We start from the raw sequence: 21,970 nt of genomic DNA, 5'->3' as shown, positions 1-21,970 counted from the left end.
CCGTAGTTTGCTGACAAGCGGCGCAATATCGCGTTCATAATCGCAGATGAATCGCATGCGGTTATGAACGTGATATTGCGTCAGCGAACTACGGCTCTGGACATTAAGCGCTAATCACAGAACCAGCTTTACTGACGAGACGCGCATGACAATTGCATGCGATTAATAGTGCAGACCTAACGAGAACACTAGTGTACTATTTATGGAGGCTATATCTTTAACACTAAGTATTTTTGCGGACTCTGTTGATATTCTCCTTGATTCCTTTAACTCAAAAGTTAAGAATGGTATTAATGATATTTCTCAAATAATAGTCAGTAAGAAAACAAACAGACAGAAATCAGTTTCCCAGAGTCAGAATTCCCAGTGAAATGCTGTCAGACTGCAAATGCAATGAGTTTGCTTCCTTCTTTTCTGAGAAGATAATCAATATCAGGAAGGCAATTAGCACATCCTCAAGCAATGCAGAGGTCAGACAGATTCGGCTGCAATATCAAAAAGATACTGTCTATTTTGAAGCAATTGATAGCAACATTTTGGAAGACATAGTGCAGCAACTAAAATCGTCAACTTGCTATCTTGACACACTTCCCACATCTTTTTTCAAAAATGATGCAGCTCATCCAGAACGCTGCTGCCAGGATTCTGACTAGAACCAGAACATCTGAGCACATCACACCAGTCCTCAGGTCCTTACACTGGCTTCCAGTTACATTTAGGATTGATTTTAAAGTACTTTTACTCGTCTAGAAGTCACTCAGTGACCTAGGACCAAAATACATTGCTTCCAGAATCAGCTTCCAGAAGAGATCAGATGTGCTAAAACACTAGTCACATTTAAATCTAGACTCAAAACTCATCTGTTTAGCTGTGCATTTATTTAATGAGCACTGTGCGATGTCCGACCTGATTGCACTGTATTTTACATATTCACTGTATTTTATGTAAAATCATTTTCTATTTCTAACTGTTTTAAATTCAAGTCAATTTTTAAATCATTTCCAAAGTTTTAAAATTGCTTGTTTTAGTTTTGTTCTTCATGATTATTTTACTTTATTTTATGTAAAGCACTTTGAATTACCATTGTGTACGAAATCTGCTATATAAATAAACTTGCCTTGCCTTACTACAGCAACCTCCCCCACCACACACACACACACACACACACACACACACACACGCAAAATTGTAGAGGGCCTCGCATGTCAACTTTGCACAGGGCCTCTCACCCTCCTTGCGACGGCTCTGCTGGGGCATATTTTAAACAAAAGGCAGTGGCCGCTGCAATATTTGCCCCGTCTCTTTTGATGTTTTCTGGACACTCTCTGTAAGAAATATTTGAATAAGAAAATGTATAAGTATAGAATATGATGCACTACAGTAATCACTGTATTTTATCATTAACTATTTCTTTGCCTTCCACAGCATACATTTAGACCACTTAAACTATTGACTGGGTTTTAATCAGTTTCTGAGAAAAAACAAAAAAATCTACCATAGCTTTAAGAGCCATTAATGTAAAGTACATGCTATAAGTCATCAAAATATATTTCAGCTTGTGATGCAATTCACAAACACTAAGCAGACAATCTAGCAAAAGAAAACCATGACAACAAAGACACATTGCACTATTTTTGCAGAGTGTCTTAAGGTAAATTAACATTTAATGTCTAATACATATCTTTAAGAATGCAAAAACAATTGTTAGAGTTCTGAACAATAAAGAAAGGCTGACAACAGGAATGACCTGCCAATCAACAAGAAGTGTATATATGAACGTTTGTGTGATTTCTGTGTGACAGATGAGTACCTACAATACGAGGTTACTTGTTTTCACTAAACCAACTAAAACAGAAACTAAACAACCCTGAGTGTCACAGTGATATGACGCTAATATTTGTATTATTTGTTAATTTTGTTTTACCTGTGACAACAGTGTACAGATTGATCTTGGTGAAGGCAACCTTCCCCTTCCCCCACTTCATACTGAAACAGGCCATGACCTCATTTGTCATCAACCTGTGGATACAAGAGTAATGCCCAAATAATTGATTATACATGACACATTATGAGGCAGGTATTATAGTTTGTGTTACGTGTTCATCATATCTAGTATAATGCAGATATCATACAGGTCCTCCAGTTGGTACTAGATTAAAAGTCATAGGCTCACCCAAACTGGCAGGTTTTTATCTTATTGCAGAACAACTGATATTGTGCCATTTCAAAATGTAAAACCAACACTATTTCAACAACTTTGCCTGTAAATATTAATTTCATTCATTTTCTCCTTGCTAGTAAAATTATAAGTGCAAAATTATAGGATAACAGATGAGCACACAAGAAAACAAGAAGAATCAGATTAATGACCTTCAATCTATTAATATTTTAAATCTAGTTAATGTAATATATTAAAACATAAGTGTTCTAGCGGCTCATTTATAAATGAACAAAAAAACATAACGTTACCTTACAACAATATGGCTTCTTCAGACCATGGCAAGGAGATAAAAGCAAAAACAAAACAAATGTTATAACCTCATATAGTATAGCTCCACAACACCTGAAATCACACAATATTAATTACTATAATAGACCTCAGTGATAAACTTGAACCCCAAATATAAAACTAGAGCTTGTAGTAGAAAAGGCTGTTTTTGCTTAAATTAATAAAAAAAAAGGAGCCTCTTTACATCTGACAGCTAAAGGAGATAGCCTAATTACTCCCAAATTAATTAAACAACTCCAAAAGCAAAAAATAAATTTAACATAGCAATTACGTTTGGGCCACATGTGAGTATTATCTGGCACATATGGCCTAGATGTGGCATGGCTGAACAGATATGGGCCAAATTGTAGCCATATTTGTTTTGCCATAACTTTAAAAACTGCGGGAAATGCTCTCTTGGTTCACAACTGATTTTGAGGTCTATGGCCCAGATAACAACAGACACATGAGAACCAGATGTGGTTGAGCTATGGCACACAGTGAGAAAAGCCGACTTGTGGTAAACATTTGGCTTATACGTGGAAAAACACAGGAATCCTGAAATCAAGTGCGGCAAACATCTGCCGTTCCACAACTCAGGTTGCTATGCATCTTCCCTCGTATTGGTGGAGAGACTACGGCGCGAATTTGACTGAGTGAGCAGTGAGACGCGGGCAGCGGGCGGCATTTCTGCTTTCCTCACGACTGTGTACGTTCAGGTAAGTGATGTTTTGGCACTTTAAAGTCATATATCATTGAAATATGCAGCATTATGTGTCAATATTGCATGTTATTAAGCGTGTAGTTATTCGTTTAATTGAGTAAGGGGTCAAATTAGCTAATATTTTCCTCAGTTTAACAATACAGTTTAACGTTAGGGTCCGCTGGTTTGCCGTTTTAAATTCCGATGTTTTTGGCTATAAATCAACAGTACGTAACGTTACACATAAAGTATGTCATGTTATATCATTCTGAATTTAGGCGACGCTGTCTGACCATATAGACTGTAAAAAAAAAAAAAAAATAGGGTCTGATATCGGTGTTAATGTTCGTCAAAAAACCTTAACTTTAGGCCTAAACCCAATTTGTGTAACGTTACACAATATCATTTAACTAATCATAGTAGCCTAATAATAATAGCCCAATAATAATAAAATGCCAACAAGAATTACTACGTTACAATACATGTGAATTATTGCATCTATCTTTTTTATTTAAATCTGAAATGATATTCGATCAAGACTTTTCCCTCTTTAAAATTAAGTTGTAACGTTAGGCTAAATTTGTTTTGTCACAATACCAAAATTATGACTTTCGACACAATACCCGATTAAAATACCTTGTTAACATGACCTAATAATGAACTGTACTTCTACAGCATATTAATATGTGTTAATGTTCATTTCAACATTTACTAATACATTCAAATCAGAAATTGTACTTGTTAACGTTATGCACTGTGAACTAACATGAACAAACAATGATATGCTGTATTTCTATTAACTGATGTTATCAAAGATTACCAGATACAGTAAGAAATGTAGGCTATCACTCCTGGTTAGTTATTAATACATTAACTTTTGTTAACAAATGAAACCTAATTGTAAAGTGTTATCAATTGTAAAAAAAAAACCTTAACTTGACTGCTTGTTCATGCCTTGCTTTTTGACGATTCTCTGCCCTTTATTTAAAATAAATATATAATTACATGCCACAGTGTGATCTTGCAGAAATGTTTGCAACAATCACATTATCAATTATGTTAACATTCTCTAACCTTTCACAAATACGAACCCCAACCTCTCATAACCTGTGGGTGCTATGAACGAATTCTTATTTTATGATTTGAGTAATTTAATAGTTGTTTTAAATAAAATTGTATGAGCACAATATAGTCTATAGTTTATTTTATCTTTGTTATTAAAATAAGCAAAGATGCAAATAATAAGCAATATGACAATTACTATAATAAGAAAGATCCAATTCAAATAAACAGTGCTTCAAATTTTTCATACTTTTATGTTCCCACAAGTTAGTGTAGCCATGACGAAACAAAGTGAACTAAACCTGTCTCTTCACTGTACATGTTATATGATTATGCTTATAATTTATATAATTTTAAATAAAATTCTGCACTTGTATTAATATCTGAAATTATGCCTGATATCACTATGTAGCCTGCTTTTAACCCTGCTTCCTTTTTTACAACAGATTTTGTTTTTGTTTTTTTCTTACAGATTTATTCGGTGAGACTTTTCCTTCAAATTATCATCATGGACATTGCAAGTAAATGTAAACAAAATAACCTTAGAAGGAGGGCTGTTAAAAAAGTAAATTACTTATTTGACTCCCTTGGTTGCGTTCAAGATAGTGAGGAAGAATTAGGCCTACACTCAGATCATATATCTACCAGGCATGCCTCAGATTCTGAGGAGCCATGTGCTGAGTCATCATCAGAGGTGGATTCTGATGATAATCAATCTGATGATGGGAATTTAGTGAGTGACGATTTGGTTGCTTCACTGGCAGGCTGGGCTGTAAATTTTGGAATCTCTCTGATTGCTTTGTCTGCCCTTTTGACTATACTTAGGGTGCATCTCCCTTTCCTTCCTAAAGATGGTAGAACTCTGCTTAGAACAAAAACCTCGTACAAGACTCAAATGATAGCTGGTGGAGATTTTCATTACTTCGGTATACTAAATTCACTAAAGACAGCATTTGAAAACATGTGGTCCAAAGTTCCTGACCAACACATTTTTAGACTGCAGTTAAACTTTGATGGCATTCCACTGTTTAATAGCAACTCTGTACAGTTTTGGCCAATACTTGGTATTCTTCAAGACTGTAAGGTAAAGAGGCCCTTCGTAATCGGACTGTTCTGTGGTAGCTCTAAACCAAAATCTTTAAACGAATATTTGAAAGATCTTGTAAGTGAATTGAAAACACTGAGCTGTGGGTTTGGCATTAAAGGCAAATGGTTCTTTTTAAAAGTTAGTTCTGTTGTATGTGATGCACCTGCTAGGGCTTTTATCAAAGCCATCAAGAGTCACACTGGCCACTCTGCCTGTGGTAAATGTACTCAAACTGGCTTGTATCTCAAACACCGAATGACCTTTCCTGAAATGAATGCCCCACTTAGGACAGACCTCTCTTTCCGGCAGATGATAGATGAAGACCATCATGTTGCCAAGTCTCCTCTAATAGAAACAAACATTGACATGGTTGGTGGTTTTCCTCATGACTACATGCATCTGGTTTGTCTTGGGATGATGCGGAGACTTTTAGATCTTTGGCTGAGTTCAGGGCCACTCCGTGTTCGATTATCTTCCCGGCTGAGTCAAGTAATTTCAGATTCTCTTGTAGGGTTGAGATTTTACATACCTTCTGATTTTGCACGTAAACCAAGACCATTAACACATAGACTGAGGTGGAAAGCTACAGAACTTAGGCAGTTCTTGTTATACACTGGTCCAGTGGTCCTTTGTAATGTCCTGGCCCCACCAGTGTACAGCCATTTTATGCTTTTGTCAGTTTCTGTTTATATTCTTCTCAGTCAGAAATTTTGCTTTCTGTTAAATGACTTTGCTCATACATGTCTAGTGTCTTTTGTTGAACATTTTGGCGTGTTATATGGTCAGGAATTTCTTTGTTACAATGTGCATGGATTAGTGCACCTCTGTGAGGACGTGAAGCAGCATGGTAATTTAGATGAATTTTCTGCTTTTCCTTTTGAAAATTTCTTGGGCACTCTTAAAAAGCTTGTCAGAAGACCTAGCAATCCTTTAGCCCAAGTCATTCGCAGGCTATCCGAGATAAATGCTCAGAGCAATGCACGTGATGAGACTATCAATAGGACCCTTAGACGTGAACACAACAATGGCCCTGTACCTTTGATATTTTCAAAAGCAGTTAACCAGTTTCAAGAGGCTTTCCTTGGTGGTTTAGTCATTAAAGTAACTGAAGGAGACAATTGTGTGAAAATACAGAATAGTATTGCCACTGTTGTGAACATAATTTTGAGCGAAGGAAAAGTATTTTTTGTGTACAAAGAGTATAAACATAGAAGCTCTTTCTTTGACTATCCAATGAATTCAAGTGATTTGGGAATTTTTGTTGTGAGGGAACTCTCTGAAGACGTGCACATCTCAGAGTTTGATGGCAGTATTGAGAAGTATGTTAGGTTACCTCTTAGAGAAAATTTTGTTGTTTTTCCATTAGTACATTCCACACAAGTTCATAAAACAGAAAATTAAATATGGGACGTGTGGCTATAAACCAGTACAAAAGTCTCAGTTGGTAAGTATTTATCTAATTGTTGTTTTTGTTATTTAAGCATTATCAGTCGAGCAAGCAATATGTTTTTATGCTTTGTATATCTTTCAGGAGTTTTTAACTGTTCTGACAGGCGGTTGTTGAAAATAAGAACGTGTTCTTTAAAGAATAGTTCCCTTAAAAAAAAAAAATTGTTATCACTTAAGGGTCTTTCACACAGGACGCGGTATGCGCGGCGCTGGACGCTGGGCTCAGCATTGCCCTTCAGATACAACGTGATTTGTGCTGTGCTATGCCAAGAGCAAAGTAGGTGGAGTTTTCAAAACTGCCCGTTCTATTTATAACAGTTCTTCTATCTAATAACGTGCAGGCCTGTTAATTGTATCGTACAGCTCAGGAAATTCTGACACAGTACAGTACTAGTCCATCCATTTTGATTTCCGTGCTTGTTTGGATGCCCCGATTGATTCTATTAGCTGGTAATCGTCACAGAGCGCAGCGACAAAAGTTGAACTATGACCGGGGCGTGCGCACCACTGCGCTTGCGCTTTGGTCGACTCAGCAACAAAACGTCCTTGTGGGGCGCAAGCCATTGAAATGAATGGGTTTTACAGTGCAGCGCTGCGCATACCGCGTCCTGTGTGAAAGGCCCATTACTCACTCTCAAGTTGTTCCAAACCTGTATGAACTTCTTTCTTCTGCTGAACACAGAATAAGATATTTTGAAGAATGTCGGTCACTAAACAGTTGATGGACCCCATTGACTTTCATAGTATTTTTTTTTCTCTTCTCTTCAACTGTTTAGTGACCGTCATTCTTCAAAATATCTTATTTCTGTGTTCAGCAGAAGAAAGAATAGGCTACAGGTTTGAAACAACTTGAGGGTGAGTAAATGATGACAGAACTTTCATTTTGTGACTTAAAATTATATAAGGTATTTTAAATATACAATAAATCTCTTATTTACATCATTTACACTTGTGTTTATTATGAAAGGATTAGCAGTGTTAAGCAGATTCTGACTTTCTGAGTAGCACCTCTGATTGGTCATGTCGTTCCAAACTTGTATGCTGTACTTCTGTGGAACTCAAATGAACGTGTTTTAGTATGTGAACAATATTTTCAGTTTTGAGACTCATGTTCTTTCTTTTTTTTGTTCAATAATAGGCATGTTCCATATCGTTTCTTTTTTGGAAACAAATGAGGTGGAAGTGGTGCCCAGCAGTTGGGTAGATGGTGACCAATGTGTCTGGCCACGCCTAAGAGGGGAGAGCCTCACAAAGGCTGTGAAACTTGCAATGAAACCCAAGAAAGAGTGGAAAATCTTTAAAGTAAAGCTTCTCTACACAACAGGTATTTCTTTCATGTTTAACCCCAATAAATATATGCGATACATAATATTTAATGTCTCACTATAAGTTTTGCGCTTTATCAACCAAATTAAGAAAAACAGATTTTTATTGCAAAAGAAAAATAATTGATAGTGTTTAGAATATCTGTGAATTCTATCAACTTTTCTATTTCTATACAATGTTATAAAATGTATAAATGTTTTATAAATTATGCTCATGTTTATTCTGTTTATGTCCCTTTCACACAGTAAGCCCAGTAAATTACTGTAAAATTACCAGTACAACTTTTCCACTAAACACAGAAAGGTGCTGTTCAAACATGCAATGACGTTCTGTCTTTTTACCAGTAAGATACCATTCACACATCAGTACCAGAATACTAGTAGCCTCTGATGTTAGTACACCCAAAAATGAAAATTATTTCATTGATTCCGTAATGTCGTTCTGAACCCGTAAGACCTTTGTTAATTTTTGGAACACAAATGAGGATATTTTAGATGAAATCCGAGAGGTTTCTGAACCATCCATATGCAGCGATGTCATTGCAACTTTCAATGCCCAGAAAGGTAGTAAAGAATTTGTTAAAATAGTCCATGTGACTACAGTGGTTCAACTTTAATGTTATGAAGCGACGAGAATACTTTTTATGTGCAATTTTGGGATTATTGACATAGCAGTCTACAGGTGGTCAGAAACCTCTCAGATTTTTATCATAAATATCTTAATTTGTGATGAAAGATGAACAAAGGTCTAATGGTGTGTTCACACCGAATGCAAATTTAATTATTTGTGTGAGTAGATTACATACAAAGTCAATGCAAAGACGCGAATAGACGCATCATTCACGCCGGGCGTCACGAATGACGCGAATTGGGCGAAGCGTTTGCCACGAACGTCTTCCACGCAAGTTGAAAAATTTGAACTCGAGCGGAAAATTCGCATGACGCTTTGTTGCGCCAGCCAATCAACGAAGAGCTAATTGATACAGTACATCCAGTCTATCACTGTTGTCGAAAATGGAGGAGATGCTAATTGTTGCCGTCTGGGTACCCAGACACGTCGGTGTTTGTTTTGCTTTCCTCCGTATTTGGGACTTCCACAACAAGTACAGAGCAGCAATATCTTTTGTTTCAGACATGACGGAAACGTATGCCAGAAAGAAATTGTGGTGTTGTTTTTTTATTCGCGAGTGACGCGGACGCGCGAATGGGTTCAAAATGTTTAAGCGTCTAACTAGATGCGATAGACACGTATTTGACGCTCTATTCGCATTCGGTGTGAACACACCATTACAGGTTTGGAACGACATAATCACAAATTAATGGCAGAATTTTAATTTGTGGGTGGACTATACCTTTAAACACTGAACCGCTTTTTTTCATCCACCTGGATAAGAAGTGCTTTAGCTTCATCTGTCCAAGTTGACAACATTATTTTAATGTTAACGTTAATTTACCAGTATTTTACCAGTAAAGAATGTATGTGTGAAAGGGACTATTTAGGCTATGTGGTTGTCATTTAGTCTTACATGTGTTTTAGACAACTATGATGATGCCAGGAAAAAGCTCCCTGAAGCAGAACTCTTCTCTGACATTCAATCTGATACAGAGAGTGGGGCTAAAAAACCTAGACGAATTATGTAAGCAAACATCTCTTTTCCAACAAGAGTTTTTTATTCTGTTATGAGTTTTATTTTATTGTTTTATTATTGCTTTTCAAAATTTTTAAATAGAAAATATCTCTTTCCGTATATGGCAGTAGTAACCTTGTTTCAATTTCTATTTTTCTATGAAAGGAAGAGCTTTAGACTTCAAAACTTTAAACTTTTGAGTGACAGTGATGATGATGATGATAATGAAGGGCAAAATCTTAAAGGCCTGGAACCACCGCCTCGTATTAAGCCACCAGCATTTCAAACATTTAGTCAGTCAACTCAAAGGCCCTCTTCAGCAAGACAGCAGCCTCCTCTCTGCCAGCCAGCTAGTCAGCCACCAGCAAGTGACCAATCCCCATTCTATAAGCCAGCTAGTCAAAATCACCAACCACCTCTCTACCAGCCAGCTAGTCAGCCACCAGCAGGTGACCAATCCCCGTTCTACCAGCCAGCTAGTCAGCCACCAGCAAGTGACCAATCCCCGTTCTACCAGCCAGCTAGTCAGCCACCAGCAAGTGACCAATCCCCTTCCTACCAGCCAGCTAGTCAGCCACCAGCAAGTGACCAATCCCCGTTCTACAAGCCAGCTAGTCAAAATCACCAACCACCTCTCTACCTGCCAGCAAGTCAGCCATCAGCAAGTGACCAATCCCCGTTCCACAAGCCAGCTAGTCAGCCACCAGCAAGTAACCAATCCCAGTTCTACAAGCCAGCTAGTCAGCCACCAGCAAGTGACCAATCCCAGTTCTACAAGCCAGCTAGTCAGCCACCAGCAAGTGACCAATTTCTTTTCTACCAACCAGCTAGTCAGCCACCAGCATGGAGCCAACCACCTCTCCAACAGCTAGCTAGTCAGCCACTTCTAAATCACCAACCATCTCTCTTGCAGCTAAATAGCCAGCCAAGTTTAGATTACTTGCAGCCAGCAGGCTCAGAATCTGGCATAAGGAGAAACCAACCACTACAAAGTATGTAATACAATTGTGCAACTTTAAAAATAACACAGGTTTAATACTCTTGATTAATATCTACAATGAATGGTTGTAGAGCAGGGGTCGGCAAGTAACTTTGAAAAACTACATGTTTTTCCATTATTTATTTCCTGAACTAAAATGAAAAAACGAATAACGACGGGTTTTCTGATTGTGTGCTCAGATCAAAAATAGAAAAAAATTAATTACTGAATTAGACAAATCTTTATTTTTATTTTTAATTTAACACCTTAGGCATATATCAATGAAATCATTTTAAACAGATCAAGTACTATTGTGGTAGCCATTTTAATAAAGAATAGCAATCATGCCTCATTTGCTTATAGTCCGACTTTTGAACTTTATTCCTTTTTTTATTATTATTTATTTGGGACACACACATACACACCTAAGGTTTAAGGAGGTCTGCGCGTGACTGTTTTTTTTTTTTTTTTTTTTTTTCATCCCGCTCCCACAAGGTTCTATTCAGCAACCGCTTAAAATACACTCTGTGTTCACCCGCTTTATTTCCCGACCAGACGGGTCCGCAAAATTTAGATCTCGTTTCCAGAACCTCACATTCAAATGTCTCTAATGGAAAGAGAGAGATTAAGTAGCCTATAACAATTATAAATGCTATACAAAAATTGTGTTCGTGTCAATATAAATATTATTTTAACATTGTAGGCTACTGTCAGCAGAGAAAAAAAATGTCAGAAAAAATTTATGAAATATAAATAACATAAATTAAATAGGACAAAGCCTATCACTCAAATTTCTAAGCAACATAAACGAAAACCATATTGCCCTACTGACAAATGAAGTAGGCTATTTTCTGCCAAACTTTTCGACAGCCAGTTTCGACCGCTACCGTCTTTATACTTTAAAATTTAATCCCGCCGCATGATTCCTTATGGGCGTTTCACACAGTATGCAGTGAAATCGCCGCACGACTACGACTTTTCTCAAGTAGGGGAAGCATTCAAGTTGTGCAGCATTTAGTTCAAATATTTTTTATCAGGTAGCCTAATACATATTATTTACCATTGTGTTATACCCGAATAAATAATAATAATAACAGAAAATCGGAAAACGAGTCGCATTCGTTTTTTCATTTTAGTTCAGGAAATAAATAATGGAAAAACAAGTTGGTTTAAATGTTTCAATTTTTGGTTTTGATAAAAAAAAAAAAAAAAAAAGATTGAACGAATGATACACAGGGCCTATTTGTAAAACTTATTGTAAAATAAAAATAGGCTGATAAAAAAAAAAACGGACTTCCAAAATAATCCGGCGTGCCAGAAAATATTATTGCCGCCTGTTGCCGACCCCTGTTGTAGAGAATATTAATGTTCTTTGGATATATTGCATTTAGAAAATAATCTATTAAATTATCTAAACTGTTCTGGAGAATATATCAAGTCCTAATGCAACACATTGACTTGATTGATGTGTCCGTCACCTAATATGCATGTTAATTTCTTTCAGTTTTGCTAAGGGAGATATTGACAAAACAAGAGATGCTTCTAGACCAGCAAAATACAATTATGAGAATTCTACAGTCAACACATCGCCCAAGGCCTGATGTCCATGATGGGGCCAAGTTCAGAGATCGTCTTCCTGTCAAAGATGTAGAGTCTCTCCAGTGCCTGGAGGCTGAGCTAAAGATGAACCCTGATTCTAAATCAGAATTGGTAAGAAATAAAATATAGCCTAGTAGTTCAAAACAGTAAAGAAATTAAAAAATAAAATACTTCATAGTCTTCCCTGTATGAACTAAATATAAATCTGTTCTTATTAAAGCTATAACGGTGCATTCACACGCGGCGTAGCGCTAAAGTTTTTTCCCCCATTTACTTTGAATGGCTGATGTCATGCGTTGCCAAACTGAATTTTGGGTTCCGTTGTGTCGCTTCACTGGCATTGCTTGCGGCAGAAGTTGAAACTTTTTAAGCGCCAATGAAGGCGTCAGCCAATCAGATCACCTTTATGCAAATATCCTAGAGCATTGCAGTCCAAGCTGAAAGTAATGTGATTGGCTATTGTCACTATGACAATTGTTAACACCAAGCTTCAGACCAAGCTACATCAAGCATCGACGCTGACGCTTCGCGTGAATGCAGTGTAATAGTTATTCAATCAAGGGCAGTAAGTTATTTTCTCTTTTGTTTGATTAGCTTTAATGGCAGAGAGAGCAATAAGTATATTAGGCTGCTTATTATACTGACCATACTAAACATCTAGTTTACACCCAACTGTTTATGTTCACCTGAGACACAACCAACTGTTTACATGAATACTACACACGATAGTCATTTTGTCAGATAACTGAATTGGTTTTCTGTGTGTGCACTTTAGCTGTGTCAGCATGTGCACCTCATGGGACAGTTCACCCAAAAATGAAAATTAGCCCATGATTTACTCACCTTCAAGTCATCCTAGGTTTATATGACATTCTTCTTTCAGATGAATACAATCAAAGTTATATTGAAAAATATCCCGGCTCTTCTAAGCTTTATAATGGCAATGAATGACTGTTTCTGTTTATATATTCTGTCTAGTGCATCCATCCACAATTAAAGTAATCCTCACGGCTCTGGGGGGTTAATAAAAGCCTTCTGAAGCCATGAGTTTGTGTAAGAAAAATATCCACCTTACACAAACGCATCGCTTCCCTTCAGAAGGCCTTTATTTACCCCCCAGAGCCGTGAGGATTACTTTAATCATGGTTAGATGCACTTTTATGGACTTCAAAACAGAAACGGCCATTCACTGCCATTGGAGGAGAAGGGACAGTTTTTTATTATAACTATAATTGTATTCGTCTGAAAGAAGAAAGTCATATACACCTAGGATGGCTTGAGGTTGAGTAAATCATGGGCTAATTTAAATTTTTGGGTGAACAATCCCTTTAACTCTTTTTAACATCAAGGTGTCCTGCACATTATTCTCTCGTACATGTTTCATTGCTAAAGTTTCAATATTGCTGTGCTACGCGTATGTTTTAGGGATGCTCATTTCGGTTAATTTTCCCGACCGACACCCGCCGCTCATTATCCGATTATTAACTGATAAGATTATAATATTGAATTGGCATTACATAAAAATAAAATTGTTGAGTGTCTGTGACACTCAAAAAATACCCAATCAGTTTGAAGCGTTGAAAAACTGGCATTTTTTTCCCATCAGACTACATTTTTTCGCCAAATAAAAATAGCAGGCCTACCTCAATCCACGCCTTGTCTAGTTTATTTAAAAAACGTAACACGTCTACATGATGTGGGGTTAGTCTGGAGTGCAGCCTGTTCAGTTCGACTCGTGGCAGAAAACACCCTCTCCGATGGCACAGATGTCCCGGGAATACAGAGATCACGTCTCGCTGGAGTGGCCAGCTTCGGGAAGCGCCTTTCATTTGCCTGTGGATGTTTGCGTCTCAAGTGATATTGCATTGTTATTGCACTACTGCTTTATTTTAAAGGACAAGTTCGGTATTTTACACTTAAAGCCCTGTTTTCAGATCGTTTCTGATGAAATACAATGGTTATGAATGAAATTTGGACAGATGCTGCTGACCCGAGATTTTTAGGTTTTTGTGGTATCAAACCCCCCATTGTGAAGGTGGGGGGGTGATACCACAGAAAGCTAAAATTCTCGTGTCATCAGCATATGTTCAAATTTCAATCATAACCATTGTATTTCATCATGGTCCCACACAGTAGCCTACTTTTCGCTCGCTTAATTTTGCTTGCTCAGCGAAATATGTCTGTAGGCGCGTGTGACCCAGTTAGTTAACAATAGGCTTTACACTTTTTTTTTTTTTTTAACCATGCAGCAAAAAAAAACAAAAAAAAAAACATATATATACACACACATATATATATATGTATATATATGTATATATGTATATATATATATGTATATATATGTATATATGTATATATGTATATATATATATATATATATATATATATATATATATATGTATATATATATATATATATATATATATATATATATATATATATATATATATATATATGTATATATATATATGTATATATGTGTATGTATGTGTATTTTTTATTTTCATTTAATTGATAGTATTACTCGGTCAAAATTTGTTAATATTATACTACTAGTGCAAATTGCCAGTGCAAAATCAGTTTTTGTGTGTGTTTTTAGTAATTGTTGTTGGTTTGGTGTGTTTGAGTGCTTATTGTTACAATTACACAGCAAAAGTTTTGTTCATTTATGCATGGTAGAAAGCAAATACTGATACTGACATAATGACATACAATAAATATGGATTCAGGCAGCAGGCTACACAGTGAACTGTATTGGCAAAAGCCAATTTCTGCTTCTTTTACCAATATATTTAATGATTTGCATTTCTAATACAAACAGCATCAAACTTGGCACTGCACTTACTTGTGCCAATAGCAAGACACCTGTCAAGCTTGAAATCCAATGGACTTATAACACACACACACTAGGGGTGGCACAGTTCAACTTTTTCACAGTTCGGATTGTTTCACGGTTTTAGAGTCACGGTTTTCGGTACAGTTCGGTATGTGCTATGTTTATGGAGAAAAAAATCTATCTAACTACGAGCAACAGCACAAATAAATACAATAAATTAAAGATACAAATAAAATAAACATTGATTTTCAGTTTTTTGTTTTTTTTAGGGAGGTCTAGCATTAGTTTTTAGGTACAGAAAATTGATTAAAGTAATCAAATGTAAAACAGCATCGCATATTTGACTGTATAAATTAAAGATTGTTCTTTATTAAAGTTACAAAAGCTTTTTAATCAAGAGCAGTGAGTGATTTCTTTGTTGTTGCTGTTCGATTAATATAAAGACTGTCACTTTAAGAGAATGCACTGATCCAGTAGGCCTACGTTCAGCCGGCTATAGCTGCTGTAGGATACTTACCAAAACGGGCATTTTGACATAATTTTTGTGTGAATCTGTCCATTTAAACACAATACTTCAGAGAGAGCTTATATTTGTGCGCGTTCTGAGGTGCGGGTTTGCACGCTTCGGATGAACAAATGCACAAATCTTCACACTGCACGCGCGAGTTCGCGTCCTCTGGCTCTTAAATGTTTAAACGGACAAAGCTTAAATGAGTTCAGGTCTCATCTATGCGTGCGCGCTATCAGCACCCGGGTGATGACGGAATAAATGACTGCTCATATTCCAGCATAAGGCATTCACATTGAACAAGAGTGCATGTTTTGTCCAAGTTTTTTTTTTGTCTGGGAATCCAGAATGCGCATGCATCAACAGAAACATATATTAGCTGAACCCTGTTTGTTTTACGTGTTATTTATAGCAAACCATATTACAGATGCTTGGTCAGATTTAAGTAGAACCACGGTCGCAGCGCGTGCCGAACCGTGTGTGGTGAACCGAACGGTTCGTTTTTTTTTTCAGCGAACCGTGCCATCCCTAACACACACATACACACACAGACAGACGTTCCTTTTAGAGATGTTCCTTTTTTAGATTTATAGATAGATATATGGTATATATTGTCATACTGCCCAGCCCTAATGTGCGGTATGGGTTGGGCAATGACAAGAATTTCCATATTACAAACCTAGAAAATGTTTTCAGATGGAGTATGTGATAGTTTATAGTTAATTTTTGAATATAACAGCATTTTCATTTTAGGGTGGTCTTTTTAAATGCATATTTCAACCACTTACACTGTTTTTTTTTTTTCTTCTTTTTTTTTTCTGAGATTACCTATCTGGGTCTGGTTGGTGGCTTTGACCTGAAAGACACCGTCTGGAGAGTGCTGAAAGCCACTTTTACAACTCCTGTGGCACGTGGTATGAATTGGAGAGGAGTCAATGGCAAGATTGGTGTCCAACGACTGGTTGTAAAGGAAGTTATCATTGGTAAGAACCTTTTTTAGAAGTCATTCTTATTTGTATAGCACTTTGCACAATACACAACTTTTCAAAACCGCTTTACAGAACATCGTATTGTAAATTCTGTTATCTCAGTAATAGTAATAGTCACAAATTCATGGTTTGGTGCTTAAATCCCCTAAACACCTTTTCTCTTCCTGCTAAATGCATAAATGTAATTAACAATACAAATAATCAATGTATGAGTCAAACTCACTAAAATTGCCGAAAGTTTATTTTCCAAGCATCATTTTATTATATCCACGTAGGGCTGCCCTCGACTAAATATTTTTCTAGTTGCACTGCATCACAGTTAATGCTTCTCTGCAAGCCCTCTAAGTTTGAGGCGCTTAAAATTTGCATTTGGAAACGCAACGTGCACCAACCATCCGTAATAAGAATCGTATATAAATCTGTTGTCAACAAAGAGAAACGTCTGTGGTTTTCTGCAAAAAATAAAAGCTCAGTGGTTTGAAAGCAAGACATCATAAATGTTAGTATTGTAATTTTACTGTTATTCTGTAAAGAGAATTGAATATTATTGTAACATTATTATTATGAATACATAAGTTCTCTTTTTTTTACAGTACAATAGTGCATATAATTGCAATATTCAGTCCCTCCAGTTTTTCGCGATTCCGCGTTCACTTAATACAACGCAAAATCAACAAAATGTCACATTTTTTTGCAATCCTGAATAATTCCTAATTTAACCGCAAAATAATCACAAAAATGAAAAAGACCTCACAAAACATTAAATTATAAACACCCAATTGAAATATCTCTGGTTTTAATTAAAGTTTCAATGCATTACGTGGATACAGATGTTGTGCACGAGTGATGTCTGTGATCGGTCTGTCAGAAACAGATCTGTGGAATCATAGGAAATGCAAGCAGCTAACCATGTCGGAGATGGCTTCAAGGATGATGGCCGCTGGACATGATCGAAATGAAGCAAGCAAAAGTGATTCTTGTATTTTATATTGCTGTGTGGTATGACGATTTAAAGGACAAGTTCGGTATTTTACACTTAAAGCCCTGTTTTCAGATCGTTTCTGATGAAATACAATGGTTATGATTGAAATTTGGACAAATGCTGCTGACACGGGAATTTTAGCTTTCTGTGGTATCACCCCAACCCCCCCACCCCCCCCCCCCCCCCACCGACCTTCACAATGGCTGCATAGGTGCACTGGCATAATCCTTCCTTAAAATGCATTAAACTTTCGTTTACAAAGACGTGAAACTCACCGAGTGGTCAGGGATGTTCACTGATATGCTCACACAAAAATCGCTGCAAAAGATGTTTTCCAACTGGTTTTATCGTAGTATTCGTCCATCTCCATTGACTTTTTTTTGCAGTGATTTTTGTGTGAGCATATCAGTGAACATCCCTGACCACTCGGTGAGTTTCACGTCTTTGTAAACGAAAGTTTAATGTGTTTTAAGGAAGGATTGTTCCAGTGCACATACGCAGCCATTGTATAGGTGGGGGGGTGATACCACAGAAAGCTAAAATTCTCGTGTCAGCAGCATCTGTCCAAATTTCAATCTTAACCGTTCTATTTCATCAGAAACAATCTGTAAACAGGGCTTTAAGTGTAAAATACCAAACTTGTCCTTTAAAAGTGAAGTATACCGCGAAAAAACTAATTTCAGCCAGTCAAGTGACGGTCTGTCTCTTACTGAGTGACTGCCCGACTGCAGTAGACTATGTGTGTGTGTGTGTGTGTGTGTGTGTGTGTGACTGACTGACTGACTTACTGCGTGTCACCCCCTGTCAGCGTTAGAGTTTTGAATTCTCTTTAAAGCGCTTAAACAAATACACATAGCTACAATTACTTCAAAATATTAATCTTGGCGAGTATTTACGTAAAACAATCAGTAATAACTGATTGGGACGTTTGTCATTACTGTAGTAGGTCTTAAAGTGACAGTAACCTAATTTACCTGCTGTTGTCAGTGTTGTTAATAAATAAGCTTTATGCATTTTTTTTTTTTGTGATTTGTAACCTGTATGACTATTGTGCATCTGACATAATACTGTTATGGTAAATGTGATGTCCTAATTATAAAATATAAAAATAGCAAAATTTTTTCACAAATTTCTGGAAATTACCACCACAAATTAGTCATTTTGATCGCAAAAAACACCCCAAAAAAATCTTGAAATCCTGGAGGGACTGAATAGTAAGATATCTCTTTATCAATTTAATTAAAATAATAATAATTACAGGGGATGGGGTTAGCTATTCTTGTTTTCCCTCTTTTTTTTGTCATTAGCTGATCACATCCCTGGCTCACTTAAGTGACTGCATTTTTATTTACATTTACATTTAATCATTTAGCAGACGCTTTTATCCAAAGCGACTTACAAATGAGAACAGTAGAAACAATCAGATCAACGAGAGAACAACAACAGTATACAAGTGCTATGACAAGTCTCAGTTAGTCTAGTACAGAACACGTAGCCAGGTTTTTTTTTTTTTTGAATATGATAGACAAGAAAAAGAAAAGGTAAGTACTAGTATTATTTATAAGTTGTTTTGTTTTTGCATAAAGTTATTTTTTATATATTGTCAATCAATAAATCGATCAATAAAGCTGTAATCAATATTTTTGCTTGAGATTATCATACTGTCAAAGTCTCATACCAGCACATGCCTACACCACTATATTTAGTTCATTATCACTGTGTATTTAAGTTCCTCCTTGCATTCAGTACTTGGCTGTTTGTGCGTTTGTGCTTGCATGCTGTCTCACATCATTGTGTTTGAGTTTATTTTGTGTTAGTAAAAACACTTCTATTTGAATCTTCTTCATCGTCTTTGGACTTAAACGTGACATTTATGCTATCTGTGTTGGTGTGTTTTTACATTAAGCAGAATACATGCAGTGTTGTAAATTCTAACCGGTTGGTGAAAAAGTATTCTAAAAATATATTCTTAAAACAAAATCTAAATTATTTGTCATAAGAAATGATGGAATTATTATGGCCCACAAACTGAAAAATACAATTTGCAATTCCTTTTGAAAATATACTGGAAATGTTTTTTTTTTTTCATACAGTGGTTAATAGTTGCAATTAAAATATTAAAGGAAATAATTTATATTTATTGATTTTATATTTTTTTCTATTATCCTCCAGCGCTAGCTTCCAGGTTGTATTGCTGCTAACATTATTTAAATTTATCTTCATTGCAGGTGCAGTCAGGCAGAATCCCCTTACTGAAAAAGCCTCAAATAAAGATATTGAATTCAACATCATTAAATGGTTGCACCTTGCTGGAGACCGAGAGGGGGGGAGGAGGGAGCGATTGAAGAAAGGCGAGGCCCAACAAAACACTGCCGACCCTCATTAGAGACGTCCCTGCACATCAACACACATCTCAACTTACCTTTCAAGTTTCTTTAACTTTATCAATTTCTCTTTAAAGTTCTCTGTACAAGTTACTCTGATTTTTTCTGTGATTTTTATTACTCTCAGAGTTTAACATAACATTAATACATGCTTTAAAACATGAATTTTGGTGTAAAAAAATAAATAGTCTAAGACTCTTTGAATGTTATTTATATTATTAATATTTATTCTTAATGTTTTCAACTGAATTCCACTTAAATTATTAAGTACAACTGAGTAGCTGTAATATTTATTCTTAAATGTATTCTTAAATGTTATATTTATTCTTAAAGCTGTAATTATTTGAACACTTGTTGAAAGTAAATAGTTTTGAGTACATTTGTTGTTGAGTGTTTCATTTACGTTTGAGTTAATAAGACTTTTACATACTGTCAGCTGCTTGTGGGCCACATAGGGGCCGTTAGATTTTAACAAAACTCAACCATACTAAAATTGCATATAAGGCTCACATGGGCCATATTAAATTGTATTATTTGGCTCATGCTTGGTGAAGTTATGGCACTCCTTTGGTTCAGTTCTGGCAAAGAAGAAGTGTGCCATATTTGGGCCACATACAATTATATTTGGCTCATGCTTGGTGGACTTATGGCACTGCTTTGGTTCAGTTTTGGCAAAGGAGATGTGGGCCATATCTGGGCCGGCAAACACAAACTTATCTGGGCCACAGCTCAGATTTTCAAATTAACCACATCTACCCAAAATCAAACATCCAAAACACTACGATTTATTTCATACATATAACAGTTAACGTTTCCATTTTCTAATTAATTATCTCTACCCATCGTCTTACAGCTAAAACACTTCGATGTATTTGATACGTATTACAAGTAATATCATTATATAGGGGGGAATAAACACTTACATTATACATGATCTAATTTCCAGATATACTCACCACAATTCGAGCTGTAAGTGCACTGCAGGCCGCCTGATAAATTGATGCCGATTCAAAAAAAGACCGCCAAGTAGTCGCAAAATGGCGCAATAGCGCGATGTCACCGCGTTGCATTATGTTTGGGCATGGGATTATGGGGGTTGGCAAAAGAATAAATAAATAAATAATAATAATAATTCAAATAAAATAAACAATAATATACTTTAAATTAACTTGTATTATTCTGTACATTAGTGCTTATCCACAAAATCCATACACAGAAAAAGTTGAAGCATAATCATCTTTGATGGATGAGATCAACATTTAAATATGAAATGATTTGTAATTTTACATTTTTAACTAGAATGTACTTTAAATACAAAAAAAAAAAATGCAAGTAAGAAGCAGCAATCAATCTGATCAATTATTTTATATATATAAAAAAGAATAATAATATAAAGAACAGACCAAATTATAGCAAAGGAATTAGAGTTATATTGCATAATTACAAGACTGTACAATAAACAGTAATGTTTGCATTGTCTGCATGCACTCACTTTACTTTCCAACACAAAGATCAAAAAGTTTATGTTTCCAGCCCAGAATCCAGTAAGCAATACTGTTTTGATCATCCTAAATATGTCTTAACAGGTTTGAGAGTGTTTGAATTGCATTATATTGCAAAAAAAAGATTGGATATCAATTTATATAAACTGCAATGGTTCATGAATGGGTCATGGGTCAAATTAAAGTCATAACACTTTTTCATAGTCCCTTTTGAATATTCTATTGACAATATAAAATTGCACTTACATGTCAACTAACTCTCATTACAGTGTTAATAGCCTGTCTGCTTAATTTCTAACTCTTAATTCTGATGGTCTCCCAAAATATGTTTTACTGACTACAAGTAACTTTGCAAGTACATCAACTTATTCTAACACTCTAATGAGAGCAGGTATGTACAGTCGTGGCCAAAAATATTGGCACCCTTGGTAAATATGATCAAAGAAGAG

The 21,970-nt window shown here is 36.0% G+C and overlaps 1 protein-coding gene and 1 long non-coding RNA gene across 6 annotated transcripts; one reads left to right on the top strand and one right to left on the bottom strand.

Annotated features, from left to right (window-relative positions):
• Window positions 1–1,071: 1,071 nt before the first annotated feature.
• LOC122135191 lies at window positions 1,072–2,663 on the bottom strand. The gene is made up of 3 exons (XR_006153398.1): window positions 2,470–2,663; window positions 1,925–2,019; window positions 1,072–1,325 (listed from the first exon to the last, which is right to left on the bottom strand). It is a non-coding gene; the product is annotated as an uncharacterized LOC122135191 (long non-coding RNA).
• A 112-nt stretch (window positions 2,664–2,775) lies between these two features.
• Window positions 2,776–20,396, top strand: LOC109099731 (transcriptional regulatory protein AlgP-like). Of its 5 annotated transcripts, none has more exons than XM_042712664.1 (8): window positions 2,776–3,207; window positions 4,726–4,734; window positions 7,928–8,113; window positions 9,652–9,751; window positions 9,908–10,734; window positions 12,226–12,431; window positions 16,488–16,647; window positions 19,864–20,396. In XM_042712664.1, exons 3-8 carry the CDS (start codon window positions 7,930–7,932, stop codon window positions 20,019–20,021), a joined length of 1,635 nt encoding a protein of 544 aa, XP_042568598.1. In that variant the 5' UTR covers window positions 2,776–3,207; window positions 4,726–4,734; window positions 7,928–7,929; the 3' UTR covers window positions 20,022–20,396. The 5 variants fall into 5 exon arrangements, 4 of the variants coding, with proteins under 4 accessions (XP_042568598.1, XP_042568600.1, XP_042568601.1 ...); XM_042712666.1 differs by having other exon boundaries at window positions 4,726–6,784; XM_042712663.1 differs by lacking the exons at window positions 2,776–3,207; window positions 4,726–4,734 and adding an exon at window positions 6,845–7,066.
• Window positions 20,397–21,970: the final 1,574 nt, after the last annotated feature.

Source organism: Cyprinus carpio, chromosome A23, assembly GCF_018340385.1.
Source record: "Cyprinus carpio isolate SPL01 chromosome A23, ASM1834038v1, whole genome shotgun sequence".
Taxonomy (NCBI): Eukaryota; Metazoa; Chordata; class Actinopteri; order Cypriniformes; family Cyprinidae; genus Cyprinus; species Cyprinus carpio.
This window is presented reverse-complemented; position numbering and strand designations above follow the sequence as displayed.